The 17,607-nt window shown below is 41.6% G+C and overlaps 1 protein-coding gene across 7 annotated transcripts in view; it reads right to left on the bottom strand.

Moving 5' to 3' along the window:
* Window positions 1–4,851: 4,851 nt before the first annotated feature.
* LOC131684829 (segment polarity protein dishevelled) overlaps window positions 4,852–17,607 on the bottom strand; it is a 39,539-nt gene continuing 26,783 nt past the window's right edge. For 3 of the 7 annotated variants that reach the window (XM_058968024.1, XM_058968026.1, XM_058968025.1), the window contains exons 3-4: window positions 8,324–8,635; window positions 4,852–5,562 (exon numbers count right to left, since the gene is read on the bottom strand). In XM_058968024.1, coding sequence (XP_058824007.1) covers window positions 5,540–5,562; window positions 8,324–8,635 — 335 coding nt within the window. In that variant the 3' untranslated portion in view covers window positions 4,852–5,539. Of the gene's footprint in view, window positions 5,563–8,323; window positions 8,945–17,607 lie in introns of those variants that run through there. The other 4 variants (XM_058968028.1, XM_058968030.1, XM_058968027.1 and 1 more) reach the window with 2 other exon arrangements.

Here is a 17,607-nt window from a genome sequence, read left to right as displayed (position 1 = left end):
TCGCATCGGATCAGCAATCGATATGAGAGTTCCCAAAATCGATTTTTTAGCGGAAGAACGCCCGCCAGCACTTCGAGACTCATCGTATGGGTCGAGTGCATGCAACCCAAGGCAATGCGCAAGCAACGATACTGGATTCTCTCCAGTTTGATGAAGTGTATGTTCGCAGCGGAGCGGAAACAGAAACACCCGTACTCCATCACCGACAATATCGTTGTTTGGTATAACCTGATCAGGTCTCCTGGGTGGGCACCTCACCATGTTCCAGTTATTGTTCGGAGAAAATTGATCCTTTGTTGGCATTTCTGTTTCAGATACCTAATGTGACATCCCCAGGTACCTTTAGAGTCAAACCAGATCCCGAGATATATAAATGTGAAGACCTGATTGATCGTTACACCCATTAATAGAAGCTGGATTTGCGCCGGCTCACGCTTCCTAGAAAAAACAACCAACTCAGTTTTCTCCGTGGAGAACTCGATACCCAGCTGAAGAGCCCAAGCAGACAAATTGTCCAAAGTATTTAGTAATGGTCCTTGCAAGTCGGCAGTTTTGGGCCCTGTAACAGAGACCACCCCATCGTCTGCAAGTTGCCTTAGCGTGCATGAATTGCCAAGACAATCGTCAATGTCATTCACGTAAAAATTGTAGAGCAGGGGACTTAGACATGAGCCCTGGGGAAGACCCATGTAGCTAAATCGCGATGTTGTTAAATCGCCATGCGAAAAGTGCATGTGCTTTTCAGACAACAGGTTTAGCAAAAAGTTGTTTAAAATTGGTGAAAGACCATGCTGGTGCAGCTTCTCTGACAGAATGTTGATAGAAACTGAATCAAAAGTCAATATCCAGGAAGACTGATGCCATCTGCTCTTTGTTGGCATAGGCCATTTGGATTTCTGTAGAAAGCAACGCAAGGCAATCGTTCGTCCCTTTGCCTTTGCGGAAGCCAAATTGTGTATCTGACAGTAAGCCATTTGCTTCAACCCAATTGTCGAGGCGAAACAAGATCATTTTTTCGAACAACTTCCGAATACAGGACAGCTTTGCAATCGGTCGATACGAGTTGTGGTCGGAGGCTGGTTTTTGGATGGATGACCTTCATTTGCCTCCAATCATGAGGGACAATGTTATCCGCAAGAAACTTGTTAGACAAATTCAACAAGTGCCTTTTTGCAGTGTCAGGCAGATTCTTCAGCAAGTTGAATTTGATTCTGTCTAACCCTGGGGCGTTATTGTTGCATGACAAGAGAGCAAGTGAGAACTCAACCATCGAAAACGGTGTTTCGTTCGCGGTATCGTGCGGAGACGCGGCGCGGTACATTTTCTGTACCGGGACAGAGTCCGGACAGATCTTCTTGGTGAAATCGAATAACCTACGGTTTGAATATTCCACGTTCTCGTTGGTACTGTTTCGGTTACGCATACGTCGAGCCGTACTCTAAAGAGTGCTCATCGCTGTTTCTCTCGTTAACCCGTCGACGACCCGTTTGAGTTTTCCCGGAAGGCCTTTTATGCAGTGGACTCCTCCGCGTACAGCTCCGAGCACTCTTTGTCCCACCACGGGGTGGGAGATCGTCCATGCGTATTCGCGCTGGGTACTGGTTTAGTCTGAGCTTGATTCGCGCTGTCGAGAATCAAGCCAGCCAAAAACCTGTACTCTTCCTCCGGAGGAAGCTCTTCGATTTTAACGATTTTAACGGATATCGCGGTCGCGTAACTCTTCCAATCAATGTTCCGTGTGAGTCATACGAGACATTGATTGTTTCTGATGGTCTTGAACTGTTAGCAATTGAAATTACGATAGGCAAATGATCGCTACCGTGGGGATCAGGGATCACCTTCCACATGCAATCTAACTGTAGCGATGTCGAGCATAGCGATAAATCTAACGCGCGTGCTGGTGGTGTAGGAATCCGCGCCACTTCTCCCGTGTTTAAGATGGTCATGTTGAAATTGTCTGCAAAGATCTTGGATTAATGTTGATCTATTATTATCACGAAGACAGCCCCATACCGTACCGTGCGAGTTAAAGTCTCCGCGGTGCCGGTAAGGATTCCGTGATATTACAAAGCGTTCGGTGCCCTACCGAGGCTCTAGGAGGAATGTAGATGGAAGCAATGCAAAGGTCTTTACCTTTGATTATAACTTGACAAGCGACAATTTCAATGCATGGTGTCGAAGGGAGGTTAATTCGGTTGAAAGAATAGCACTTTTTGATCCCCAAAAGTACTCCTCCATAGGGGTTTTCTCGATCCAGACGAATTATATTAAAGTCGTGGAAGTTGAGATTTATATCGGAAGTTAACCAAGTTTCACATAATGCGAAAACATCGCATTTTAAACTGTTTAGTAAAAATTTGAAGGAATCGATTTTCGGGAGGATACTTCGGCAATTCCACTGTAGGACAGTGATCGATTCAGTGACCTCGTTCGATGACTTTGTCATCGAAGGATACGATCGCTGCAAGGAGGGGCTTCATTAGTCCGTTACTGGACTGAGTATCTGTTTGAAAAAAGGAGACACTTGGGGTTTTTGGTGTCCCTGGCAGTGGTGGATACTCCTTGTTAGAATTAAAATTTCCAAGTCCTGGAGCAAATTGCTTCAGCATTAGTGCATCACTTCCGTTGGATTTATTGATTGTAGTTGGCGCACTCTGAGGGGACGACACCTTGGCACCTTTACGAGGGAATCTAGGGGAGGCTAGATTTCTCCGCTTCCTGGATTCCTCTGGATTAACCAAAGATGTTCCCTCTTGTGGGTCGTCAGATTCTTGTTCAACGCCAGCCAAAAGAGCAAAGGAATTTTCGGAAGGGACATAAGAGCGCTTCGAGCGTTCCTTAATGAAGCGCTTAATTTTATCCCCGCGCTGTTTGTACGCGGGCATGATTTAAGATCATGCGGAAGGCCCTTGCAGTAAATACACTTTTCAGTTTCTCTACCGCAAGCGTCATCCTCATGCTCTCCCTCGCATTTGCCGCACCTTTTCCTATTTCCACAATGGCTGTGTGGCCCAGCTGCTTGCAATTGCTGCAGTTCATTACCCGCGGTACAAACAGGCGAACAGGTAGACGAACCTTATCCAGGAGGACATAGTTGGGGAGGGAAGACCCGGAGAAAGTCACCCGAAGCGAGTCTGACAATGAATAAGTTGTCTTATTATTCTCAGTTGTTGCTGAATACAATTGCTTACATTCCAGAATCTTCACATGTTGAAGTGAGGGGTCCTTAAAGCAACCAACTCCGTACTTTAACACGTCTTCGCACTTCAAACCCGGTTCGGTGACGAGCTCCACTGCCATACAAGGTACTTACGCCTTAAATCTGCGAGCAATCTGGTTTGCCCGGTCGAGGTCATTCACTAATATGCGTATCTTATTAGCTCTAACACGTGTTATCTGAGCTACGGCCGGGTAGTTAGCAGTCAGCTTCCGTGAGATCTGTAAAATATTAAGCGATTTCGTGATGGGCCGGAAATAGACCACCCAGGGTCCATTATTTTATGGGTATTTGTCAAGTATTGTTCCGCCAGATCTCACCCAATTTGTTGGTTCCGGATGTACTGGCAAGCCGCCATCTCCCTTATATATCCCTAGCGCATACCTTTCTGAAAACTAAATTTAAGAGCCTCTTTTCTTTTATTATCGATTTCAGAAGTGCCTTTTTTGCCTGTACTGTTAAAGTCGTGGTTTGATGCAACCTGAAGGTTCACCATCATCTAAGTTGTAGGAGTTAACTAACAAACGGGACTTACAGCACAAACACATGAACTCGGTGTTGCCGATCCGCAATTGAGCCGTACTACGAAATCGGTTGGAGGAATGCCGTTGTCCACCCACAAACCCCCATGCCTCCCCCTGAATATCCTCCCGCAGCATATTTGCCATCTCTTTTTCTAGTTTTAATTGTTCTATCTCTGTTGCTGTTGCCGCGTTGGAATAGCCAGATACAAATCCATAGTGAATATTTTTTGTGGCGTGTGTCTTGTCGCCTCGTGTGCATACAGCCTTAAATTACATAATCTCGTTAAAAAATGTTCAACAGTATTTCATAAAAATACATCTAATTAAACCCCATAATCTTAATAAAATTCAATTACTCCCTTTAGTTATTCCTAGTTTTAAGATGATTATATAATTGTTCCTCTTGGTTAAATAATTAATTGCTCCAATAATAATTGCTAAAAAATCCCAAATAACGTTACTATTCTTAAAAATAGCTCTAATTGATCACCCAAATCTTCACCCTCTTGAATATAGGAATAGTTTTATAAAATTTAAAATGTAAAACGAAGAAATTGGCACCTTTAAGCTAACACAAACAAGCCTTGTCAAATTGAATAAAATAACAACAGCGTCACCTACAAACGCTTGCCTAAGTGTTTTAATCACACTCTTCATCTGAAATACCAGTTACAGGTGTTTGCATAAATTTTGAAAGCGATCCGGAATATCTGTTATCTGTGGAACTACCAACACAAAAGCAGAGAAACAGTAAGGTCACAAGGAGATATTACTTGCGATATATGTGGGATTTTCGATTGATGTGCACCGGTGTAGTGGAGTGCACTGGTTTTGAACTTTCTATTAGAAGTGTCAATGTAACATGCGCAGTTTTCTGCGCTTCTGCTAGAAAGTGCAAATCGGTGTCAATCAATCGAAAATCACAATGGTAATCATGTTTTCCCTCGTGGTACAATGGCAGCTTGCGTAGAGGGCTTCATACAGTTGACGCTCGCAGCTAGTCTCGTGTCTACTAACGCGCATAATGCTTACCCTGTACAACACGCTGGTACTCCCTGCTGTAGATAGGAAGGGCAACAGCATCGTGGCGTTTCGGATCATTCAAACAAATTTTGTTATCAATTAGTCTTGCAATTATTTATTTAAATTACTTCCAACTTCTGACTGCACAACTTCAGAGGCCATTTTCTTGTGGCAAATACATATACTAGTTCCAGTTATTTCAACCAGGTTCTGCTTCTGTATGGTTGGATTTAGTCTTCTCTTCGTATAAATTCGTTTTGGCTGCATGGTGGTAGTAGCTTCTGTTTTCTTTGTGTGTATGTGCCAATTTGAAAGGATAAGTTTTTTTTCTTTATTTTATTTTTATGCCAAATACCTTAATTTTCATTGTTTACATTGTTTAAACGCTGATTTTTAGCTCTGATTAATACCAAACGTTAACGAAACGAACTAAAACGAGTCAATTTCCTGTATTTTTGTTTCACTACATTTATGCACGGTAGCTTCTACGCGCATGGCATTTTCAAATGCATCAGTATAAACAATGCCAAGTCGTGTTTGTTTTCAGTTATTCACCATGTGTCGTCAGAAGTTAAACAATTGAATTAATACTTTCAATTCTCGTGTGGTTTCCCTTCAAACTCACCGTTTTGTTGTTGTTTTTTTTTGTTTGCTATATAATAATAATAGTTGAATCTCGATTGCTGCCCGGTATAAATATAGCATATTTTAAAAGAAAAACACATTTACAATGGTTCCGTAAAATATATATAGAATCCGTATATTTTTTTGTCGTTTACTCGTGTACACATAGAGTTTCTAAAAATATAAAACATAAAATAAAATATGTTTGCATAAAGTAAAATTATTCCAAATAGAATTGGGCCGCTTTTTCTCTACTTCTATCTCTTTAAGTTTAAGCTTACGCTTAACCAGCTTTTTTCAATCAGTGATCAGAGGTTCCAGGCCCTTAATGGTAATAGTGATATCAGTTGGATTGGGAGCAGAGTTGCGAAATGGTGAGAGGTTAGTTTGTTTCTTGGTAATGTAGTGTTTATACATTATGGATGGCAGGTTGGAAGGGTAGATGCTGGAGCCATCAGCTGGCAAACCAGCGGCTGCCAATTTTTCGTTAAGTTGGATTTGTCTACCAGCATCGTTTGCTAGCATAAAATTCTGAAATGTTGGACATTTTCATGCTGGCAAGTGTTTACATTATGTTGGTAGTCCACCGGTCAAAGCATTATTCCTAGATCCTGACGAGATCAGAAACTGTTAAGGTATTAAGGTCGTTTGTGAACCATAACTCAACGAAAAGTATTGCTTTGTCCACTGCGCAATTAGGGGATTTACAATATTCCTATGTAAGGACGAAGTGATCGGTTTTTATGTCCCAAGTACTTAACAGTACCAGTGCATGGATTGCATAACATTGGTAGTTAAATGCTTCCATTAAATCATTTAGACGATATTACAGATCGAAAATGATTATCTAGCTCCCACGTCGAAACTGAATGCTGTTCGAATTCGGACCGGAGCTGGAAAATGTGTGCCGCAGTTCCGACACAATGCAATGGTTCGTAGATTCTGAAGTGTTATCAAGATAATAGCATTTGTTTTCATAAAACGGAATCCGGCCCAGTTGGTCGTTACACATGCCAATTATCTAGGTTATGGCTCAAGTTCAATTATTCGTGTTCCATACGACAATAGCAATAGGATGATGTTGGACTATGCCAAACGCTTCTCTTCTTCTTGGTATATGGGGTTGAGAAGGTGAGAACGCAACAAATGCTGCTTTGATGAAATTTTGATAACTGATATAATTTTGTTTTCTTTTCGATTTGGTAGTGTTAGTCTACTACGGCTATTTCAATGCAAAGAAACCGGACTACGATGCATCGATCGGGGTAAGCGTGTTGACAATTGAGCGACCTAAAATAGAAGTCAAATGAATAGAACATGTTTTGGGAAATCCACGGTAGACCCAATTTACCGTGTAGACTTGAATGTGCATCTTTCAGTATATTTTGAATTTTTTGATTGTCTTTTAGCTGAACGGTGTTTTGTTATCCATTAAAAATCTTGTAATTTTTTGCCTAAGATTCCACCTACGCTAAAACGCCAGCCGTGAATTCCACCCCCTTTCTTAAGGAACCCAAAATAAAAGCACAATTAAAACTAAAAGCAGCCTGGATGGTTAATGCGACGAGCAACGCCACTATCTGGCATGGTACGACAAAACTTTTTCGGCTGGATGTAAAATAAATTTGTTTTCGCTACTATTTGTTTATCTCCTACTTTGTTTCACATTAATCCTTTCCATCCTCGCTGAGCCACCCAACCGAAAGCCAACATTGGCTTTACGCTTTGCTACAGTTTTCGCTTTTGCATTCCGACATTATTTGTTTAGAGTACGTAGGTGTATCTTGTTTTATAGCTTGCCGTCGTGTCGTTGGCTCTGCTGGCAGCTGGCCTAGATCCTGTTGGCTAGCAGAACTTATGCTTTAAAGCCACCCGCCACTGTCTCCCCAGTTGGTGGTAGGAACATTGACTTGAAAACGTTGCAAAAAGGTAGGATTTGTTTGTAGCATTGCAAGGTTGAATCAAGGTTGCACTGGAGCCAGAGACGCCTTGTTCCCATGGAAATAATGGTAGATAGTATGCTTTTCTAGTCTGTAGGTATGCAATTGGGAGCGTCTCCCAACAGGAGATGCTTCGGTACTTGATGCCCGATTCTATATAACTTTTAATTGCCAAAATTCAGTAATTTTTTTCTGAATTTTGTCGAGCTGAAACACTAGTCAAAACTCCCAGCAAAACTAATTCGCTGAACTTTCGGTATCCAACTCTATTAAAATTTTCATTGGATTTATTGAAATTTAACTAAAGTGATCCGATTAGGCAGGACAGGCCCGGATTTCAAGGACTAGTTCCGCATGGCAAACCTTCCCTGGAAGTCTCTCGGATTTTCCGCTCATGAATCATTGGGAGGTTTCCCTCAAGTGATTTAGGTTGGTGTCCTCCTACCTTCCCATGTACAGTTTTGTCATTTTGAATATTTGATTCACAAAGTCGGCATTTTTTCCGTGGAACTAAACTTGAATTGTTCTAAAATTTGTACAGTTTGCTAAGATAAATGCAAAGATAAGTCGCAGGACATATCGTCAGAAAGGAGGGACATTATCCGAAGACGCATGTGTTTGTGTTTATATCCCTTGGATATAATGGACTCACCAAAAATGAAACTGGTCAAAGTTATTGGTGAAATGGCAACCTTATTAGTTTTCAAAGAAATTTGTAAAGTATGGTAGGTCACTTGTCGCATTATAATGTTAGCGAGTTACCTCGGTAGTAGTAGGCCAAGGCTGCCCCCAAATTCCACTGTCCCGAAAAATCACGTCTCCAGCGTCAGTGACATTTGCCAGATATCTTGCACTTCTTCTGTTTTTGTTTTCAGAAACTTTACAATTTAGCTTGAGAAACTGCTCCAACCAACTTTAAAGTAACACCCAACTATCATTACAATCATTGGGGCTCTACGGGACCTCTCTCTCTCACCACACCCTTCTTTACTTACTGTTGCCGCTGCTGTTGTTGTTGTTGTTATTATTATTGTTGCTGCTGCTGTTGTTGTGCTGGTAGATCATCGCCATCTGATCCTTCCGGAGGGTTCGCGTTGGCTGGAAGTACAAACTTTCCTCATAACCTTCGTCGTCGTTGGCACTACCACTGTTCAGAAGTTGTAGGTTCGGATAAAGCTGTTGCTGCTGCTGCTGTTGCATTAGCTGCGCCTGCTTGCCGGAACTGGTGATGGTATTTCGAATTAGTCCAACTCCGATGTTTCCACCGCCACCGCCAGTACCACCGCCTCCTCCTCCGATCTTAAACTCTGCCTTGGTGGAAAATACGGTGTGCGGTAACGGTTTACCGTTAGTATAACCGATTTGGTGGTTTTACGTTAGTGTGATTGGTTATATGTGATCGACAGTAGGCGAAATGGCGACCGTGCACAAACGATGACGACGACGACCACGACGAAGACGGCGACGATGACGTAGATGGTATTTGGTGACGATGATTTGTGATGATGATAGTTGTAGTAAATATGTAGTTCGGGTTTTTGTTGTTTGTTTGTTTGTTTGTTTAAGAATTAATTAAAAGAGCATTAAAATTAAAGCAACTCATAAATAGCTCAAAACTGAAAGTAAACAAAGAATATAAAAAACCGGTGTAAATGGGGGATGTGAGTGTGATCTGTGATATAATTAGAAACTGAAGACATGATGTTCTGTTTTGATCGCATTGTCGTGTGGCAAGCGGAAACTTATAAACTAGTAGAATTCTGTGAATGATAGATGGCAGCAGGCAGGAAGAAAGGATTGCGGCGACAAGTGTGGTCGGTTTCTGAGTTCTGAGAATTTTCTATGTAATCTAAATGCATTCATTATAGGAGGAAGGATTACATATTAACCAACCGAATTTTTCACAATTTATTACAAAAAGTTTAAAAAAGGATAAGAAACGTAAACAGTATTTTGCTACATAGTCCCCTCCATTTTGAAAATGTTTCCCATCGAATTGGAAGTTCGCTTATGCCCGTTTCGTAGAATGTACGAAAATAACCTACCCCACTTCGAGTATTTTCTGTAGTGTGATGTTAGCGGTGTGCGGTCTGGCGTTATCTTGGAGTGAGTAATCTTAGAGCCAACTTAGCGCAAATTTTAGAAAATCTAAGGAATTTTTGATGATTTATTGGAGGTTTCCCCAACTAATTTTTAGATTTTCACAGATTTTCAACACGGCGTTTTTTTTTCAGAATGAGCGTTTTAAGAGCAACTACTTTCAAGTTAGTGGTGCAGAATGATGAATTTTGGGAAAATTTTACAATTATTACCGGTGACTTCTTCTTATAACATTACAAAGCCATGTAATATTTCACAGTAGCCATATTTATAGGGACTTCAAGGTGCACAAGATAAAATTTGGTGATAATTGCAACCGTTTCAAATAGAGAAACAACATTTAATGAACTCTATACTCGAGATGCATCATAGATGACGAAATGCAAAACACGTCAAATTCGCTGCTACAGAGAAATCGTTGCTCATGAAAATCAAAAAAAAAAAACAAAAAAATCGTTCAGTCTCATCAGCGGTTGGGAACAATTTTTTTCGTCACCGGTTTATCACTTAGGCCAGGAACTTATAAAATCACTTTCGCCTATGTTAAAAAATTGCCTCAATTCTTGAAAAGACATTTACGTGATCTAGAAAATTACTCTCTAACTACAGATATGTCTACTAAATCCAAACAAATATTTCAATCGAATAATTCGGTGCGAATATTGTTCAGTTCGATAGTGTGGTACAAGGATAACGAAAATCTCGCAGCAAGTCCAAATACGGGTATCTCGTTCAAGAGCCACTACAGTGGCTTTAACAAGACAGAACATGGAGGTAACTTACCCATGTATTATCCAGTAACACTGAGCGACGGAAAGCATACGAGTGTGAATAGAACCACTGAGTGTGTGCCATCGTCTGTGATTAGTTCACAACACGGGTGTGCATATTAAAGCTGACTGAACTAATCGAGCTAACCATACAGGGGGCTACTTGAACTTATGTAGCTTTGCAGTGCTTAGTAAGTAGCAGCGACGGGATATTAATTGGAGGTCGGTAAATGACCGTATTCACGTGCTGTGAATAAAAAGTAAGCTCTTCAACTATAGCTTGATTGACGCTTACTCGCCGACAAACCAGATGAGTAAAAGATGAATTATATGAACGTTCAAATAAGACCTGCGCTGCCGTTCAACGCATAATTGTCCCATGAACAGGGTGCGCCAGCTGGATGTATCCTTTTTCAACATTGAACAACTCCGCCATTTTTCAGCCGATTTTCACAAGTAAATAAGCTTTGTTTAGGATAATTTAAACCATTTTTTTCGTCAAGGTTCTTAGGTTTGCTAGAATAAACGTTAGTTTTCAAGTAATCCCACAGAAAAAAAGTCTGGTACCGCATAAATCCAGAGAATGAGGAGGCCAAATCACCATTTTTTGAGACAACGCGTCCTGGGAATTTGCTCTGCAAGAACTTGATTGTAGCGGCTACGGTGTGGCAAGATGGCCTCGTCTTGTTGAAAATACGATCATTGTCAAAAAAGGGCAATTAAACGTATTACGAACTGAACAATTGAGACCGCCATTATGGCACGTAAAAAGCTGGATACGCAATGTACCCACTGCTGCACTGTTTCTGTTGAAGTGTATTGTCGGGCCATCCTCGTTATAAGCGTCTATTCTTTTTCCGTAGATAGCTGCCGCTGCCGCGATTATTACCTGACCTCCCCATGTATTGGTGTGCTCTAATCACCTCAGAAATTCAGCTATTCTGGTCTCGCTCCTGTGCCCCAGGTGGTTCATGTTCCTTGTGGTGTCCTCTAGAGATGCTCTGAACTCTTCCGCGTTTTCTTTAATGTGTTCAACTACCTGTAGTCTTAGTACCCAAATTCTCTTGGTAAAATCCGCTGAGCTTAAGGAAACACAGCAACTCCATACATTTTATGTTGAGCGTTTGATAATTAGAAATAATTAGAAACATTAATATGTAACAGCGAAATCACATAGAACAGACACCCAGGGGTCGAACAAACAAGATAAAAATACTTGTTTTGCTATTGGGATTAATCTCCGCTAGATTATTTTTACGTTTACGCTCAGCGATGCCACATACTTTTGCGAACTCCGCTAGCGAATGACGGATCTCAATAGTGGCATGTCTGTAATAACATACGTACCTGGAACTATTCAGAACCAGAGCTACAGGTCCAAAGCCCTGGTAAAGGAGGATGGTTGTTATGATCTGGGCCGCGGTCACCACGTAAAGCAAGATAGGTCATAACCTCAATTCCAAGGCGTGAAGCGACCCGTGCCGAGGGATGAGTGATCGAGGGGGTGAAAAAGATGCTCGATCGGTAACGGAGCCTCTGGGGTACCTGGGCAACCCCCACAGTAAGCGTCCCTTACCACGTTACTGCGGAGCTCTGGCGTGGCGGACTTTTCTTTCTCGCGCTACTCGTGGGAATCAACATGAATGAAGTGAATAAAAATAAACAAAATAAACAAATGGAGGTGCCGAATCCCTTTGCTAGAGGAGGTTTGGCGAGGTCTCCCCCCCGTGGGGAGAGTAGTGGAGCGACGAGTGCTGCATCTGATAGCACCAGTGACCCCCCAGCAGTGGTAGAAAATAGCCCTACCAACGCGCTGGACGGGCCACTATCCGCGATGCGCAAAGTGGTGGAGCAGCTCGATGCAATAATCGAGTTCACTAGCGCGAAACAAAATATTAGCAAGGAGCTGAAACACAGAACCTGCTAATGCTCCGGAAGGCTGTTCGTGTCGCAAGACAGGAACAGCAGGCTTACGCCAAGAGGGTGGAATGTCGGGAGAAGTCCGACATAGGTACCCAGACAGTGGCCTCCAAGAGGGAGGGAAGAGAGAAGGCCGACATAGGTACCCAGACAGGGGCCCTCCCCTCCCCCTTCTATGGAGCAGCCATGTCGCTCGAAGCGGCGGCTGAGTTCCCCGCGAAGGGCAAAGGCAAGGGCAAGCGCACGGCGTCGAACGCTAAGCGCTCTAGGAGGTCACCAGGCGAAGGCGAAAAAACCAACACCACACGGCGTGTAACCGTTACGGCCAAACGCCGTTTGGTCGAGGTAAACCGGGGCGAGAATGTCCCCGCTGGGCAGAGAGAAGGTACCAGCAACTCGGTGCAACCGGGCAGGGGGGCGTAAACCCCTGGACGCTGATTACCAAGAAGGAGTCGGCATCGACACCGGATGTACCGCGGCCCATGAAGAAGGCCAAGGACAGAGGCGAGGCCTTGTGGTTAAAAACCGACAAGGACAAATACGCCGACATCCTAAAGTCGATTAGGGCGGCCGAAAACCTCTCGGCCCTCGGGCAAGACGTGCGCAGCGTGAGAAGCACCAACACAGGAGAAATGCTTCTGGTGCTGAAGCGAGGCGCACAATCTAGTGCGGTTAGGGGCGGAAATGACTCTCCAGTGCAAGCATCTGGACGAGTTCACGACTGCAGACGATGTCGTCGCAGCCGTCAAGGAGCAATGCGACGTGACAATCGAGCGGGCCTCTGTGCGTTTTAGAGGGGGACCCTCCGACACCCAAGTAGCCTACCTTAGGCTACTGTAGGCGGATGCCAAAAAGGTTACCGAGAAAGGTAAACTGAAGATCGGCTGGTTGGTATGCCCAATTAGCATACCCCGGCCGCCTTCAGTGGATATGTGCTATCGGTGTCTTGAGTCCGGCCATAAATCTTATGAGTGTAAGGGCACAGACAGGAGCAAACTATGTCGTCGCTGCGGCGAGGAGGGGCATAAGGATATAATATACGTATACGCTCCACCCAGCTGTCAATATTCGACATCTTTTATGAACAAACCCTTTTTTTTGTAGCATATTCAAAATTGATTTCTCCAGCGAAGGACGTAGGAATTTATTTTTTATTTGGTTAATTTTTTCAATCAGTAATTTTGTGTCGATTTTTATGACATTTTCAGCGTTTTTTTTACTAAAAAGAGCGCCATTTCGTGAAAAAAAAGTATCGAAAAAATCCTACATACGTCGCTTGCTATTGTTATAAGATATCGCAAAAAAAATTTGGTTTGAAGCTCTAACTTAAAAATTACGTGAGATAGGTTTCCGGCCATGGACTCTTTCCAAAAAGAGGTGCCTATGAGGAAAGTTTGCACGGCCGCCATCTTATGACAAAATTACTCGAAAAAAATATTTCTTGTGCTTCATTAGTATTATAAATTGCGTTTTACAAGATCTTGATTCACCTATTTAATTCGTCTAAAAAATCCTGAAATATGCACATTTTTTCGTGTTCTGCAGTCGTGTAACCCCTTAATTTGTAAGGCTGTTTTGAAATTCGAAGTACTTCGCTGAAGTTCGCTAAAAGTTTCGATTGAAGTTCATAGTAATTTCCTTGAAACTCGAAGGACTTTCGTAAAAGTTTGTAGAACTTCATATGGTTTTGTAAAACATTTTTGAAGCTTCTAGGACTTCTAAAAAATGAATGTTGAATGATTCCTCTCAAGATACCAACATTATCTTGAACCTTTTTTAAGTTCGTAGAACTTAGTTGAGTAGTAAACAAACTTCGTAAACCGATGGACACTTTGAAGCTTAAAAAATGTTCGAGATCGATTAATTCACACACAAAGTTGGACTTCGTCGATGAACGGTTGATTTTCGTCAGCATATCAATCAACAGATTTGATCTGTATAAATCGGATGCCCGTTCTAAATTACCAACTAATTGACGGAATTAATTGGTTGAAATTGACCGATTTCAACAGATGGGTTATCGCGTCGGCAGACGTTCATGCTACGTTAAACTTTCGTTAAACGCAAACGAATTTTTCTGATGTCCGTACGATCTTCTTGAGCTCGTAGTGGCACATTCTCTTACAACTTTTAAGAAGATGCTGCTTAAGATTTCCTCCAAATAAATGAAAGGAATAAAGAAATAAATTATGAAAACTTTTGCTTCGCATACACACGAAGCACGGTGAAAGCAGTACTTTTAAAAAATCATATTCGCAACAATTAATATATCTGAATCATGTTTCTTCACAGACTCGTGAAACATACATCTCGTTGAGACCTTGTGAAGAGCAATGCTTTAGCTAGTACATATCTTCATGAATAGACCTTTCTCGTCCGACCTAATCCCCTTTTTTCTTATTTTTATTCAAAAGACTACACATTTTTAAGAATATTGCCGTTGAAATGAGACTATTTGGAGCTATCGTGATTTTTTAATGATTTTTTTAAATTTGAAAAATGCAAGAATGTTGAGTATTTTTTTCACCTTTGCAAGAATGGTGAAACTCAAAATGTGTGTTTGGGCAACACTGTTTTGTATATTTTTGCTTGAGTTCCTGGCAACGCGGCAAATGAAGTGGTGAGTCGCGGTACAAAGTTCATTGATTATGTAAACAAACTAAAGTGAACCTCTCGGTGGAGAACATTGCATGATAATGTTTAACCTCACTTTTTTGACAGTTCAGAGAGATTGTTTACATAGTCTTGGAATTTTTGTTGATTCGATCATAGTATGAGAAACTTGGTTTGGTTCGCTGCCAAATGTTAACACTTTCCAAACAAGGTCGCTCAGCTGTAATTTTGATTTTTGATTTATTGAAGAAGTAAGGAATTTCTAGCCAAACATTTAAAAAAGGCCTACTGCCAAATGCAAACAAATCGAATTTTCATGTTCTCTATTAAAATCCTGGGACAAAACCTGTGGATAGATGTTTTCTTTTTCATTTTTTCTGTTCATTTGATCTCTTGTCTTGCATAGCCACTCTTTCTTCCTCACATATTTTAAATGGACTGGCTACATTTGACAGTTCCCCCTCACTGCATTTGACGGTTCCCTTTGGCTGTATTTGACAGCTCCCCCTGGCTGCAATTGACATTAGGTTTTTTCGTATCCACACGTCACGTCCCAGTTAAAAACTATCCATCTGACCATGTGCATAAACATAACGCAACAATGGATTATGAAGAATTATGATAATGATTTTATAACAAATTATAAAAGGGCCCGGCTGATATAAAAGTCCTAACTAGCAATACACATATTATAAAATGATTATAAAGGATTATTGTAACTGATTCCAAAAGGATTATAAAGGCAGTGAAATACGTACACAATGAATTAAGGGGAGTGTCTGATGTAAACAATTTGCGCAATCAAACTAAATATAACAGTATTAAATTTTTAAATAGAATTATAATGAATTAGACCAAAACTTCTTTTACCTTTTTCTCAAGGTTTACGTTTGGCAGTGACCCTTTTCAAATGTTTGGGTAGAATTTAGATTATTTTATCGTTGTTGCGATCAATTTCATTTGGTTTGTTTTGTTCACAATGTTAGCCGCAGAGCATTTTGGTGATCTATGGCAATTGATGACCTTTACACCCCATACTAGGTCCGCTCCTGTTGCAGTTGTTTCGCCCCGTCCGGCACCGAGTCAACCGATGTCCAGCCTGCACCGCACTCGTCTGTCGCTATGCCAATGGCAGGTACTTGGATTGAAGGCTAAAATGTCAGCTACGGCTGGTGGTGTTGCTGCAATCGGTTTGCCTTCGGCCACGTTGGACATTCGGCTAACGGGAATATTCAGCGATTCCAATTCGAAGGAAGCAGCGCCAGTAGCAGACTGCTTCGGTTCAACAATACGCTCTGGTATCGAACGAAGCTAACACTCCGGCAGGACGAAGGTTTCAATGAGGGGCTCAGGCATAAGTAGCAGAGTCCTTGCACTTACTGCTTGTCGAGTGAACAATTCCGACGAAACCACTGCCGCTCTCGCCAAGTTTGATCACCGTGATTAGTGCGACGTCAGCGGTATAGTGCCAGGAATAGTCGAGGAGAGTGCCAGGACTGACTTGCCGAGAGCTACAAGATTAAATAGCAGGGCGTTTTTAAAGTGACCGTAGTATAACGTAGAGGCTTTAGGCAGATGATTTATTCAGCAGAATAAGATAGCAAAATTACACAAAACATAAGAGCTGGCTGCCGAAGTGAATCCACACACATCGTCACCTACAGAGGCAAGCAATATTGGAACGCAGCGAAATTCCTCACAATGAATTGATCTCGTTAGATGAAATTCCAGGAAGTACAATTTTCATAGCATAATTTAATCGACCGAAATTGTAGTCCTCAGTCGAGAGAGAGAGAGACTGATAGAGTAGCAGCAGCTAGGAATTTTCTTTCGAAAGCTAGCAGCGGTTTCGCGTATCCTGCGCTAAGTAGAGAGCGTTAGGACAGATCTGACCAACGGTTCCGTCCGGTACCACCATAACACACGGCACCGGCGACACATATATTCACAACATACTAATTACTTATCCTTCAGAAAAAGTAAATAAATTGACTATGAAATCTATCATTCGCTGCCTAGTTATTTCGTGAAAATTTGAACAAGACAGCAGTTGCAGATAGCTTTATTGCGGTGCCAAAATTAATGCAACTCGGGATATAATATAAATTTACATATAATTTCTCCTCCCTGATATTCTACCAGAATATATAATGCTCTGCATTATTATCACTCCAATCAATTCCTTCTTACTCCTTGTCGTCAGTGCCGAGCGCTATTTTGCATTTTCCGGCTAAATCAACGACAATGCGATAATCGACGAAACTTTTACTGTAATGGAACTTGAAACCGAATAATAAATGATAGTTCCATTCGAAAGCGATAACCTTGTTGTCCTCATGTTTGCAGCTATCATACGCTGGTAGGCATTCTGACCAATGGAAACGTTCTTCGATATGAGCATTGAACGATCAAAATCATTTCAACAACTTATCATCGACCGAATTCGTTACCTATAAAGTTCAGGTAAACTTCACCACCTAAAAATGAATAATCAATCGGATCATCTTGTTAGGAATTAACCCACGAGCAAACAAACAAATGTGTACAAATCCTTATCCATCATCCAGAAAGCAATCGTTTTATAGCCCAATACTTGATCTTGCGATTCATGTATGTATGAACCAGGTTACCATTGTTCCAATCCTCATCCCTCTTGAGTTGATATTCTTTCAAAGAGCATCGAAAGTATTGTAAATTTAATGAAGTAATGTAAATTTTAAAAGTCCGTGTAAACAAGTCTTAGGTAAACAAGCACACCGAAACTGTCAGAAAAGTGAGGTTATACATTTTCATACAATGCTCTATATTTTTGACAGGTATATGAATGAATCATTTCAGCATCAGTGATGCCAGGTCTATTTAAACAATAGCCTGCA

The sequence above is a fragment of the Topomyia yanbarensis genome, chromosome 2 (assembly GCF_030247195.1).
Source record: "Topomyia yanbarensis strain Yona2022 chromosome 2, ASM3024719v1, whole genome shotgun sequence".
Lineage (NCBI taxonomy): Eukaryota > Metazoa > Arthropoda > Insecta > Diptera > Culicidae > Topomyia > Topomyia yanbarensis.
This window is presented reverse-complemented; position numbering and strand designations above follow the sequence as displayed.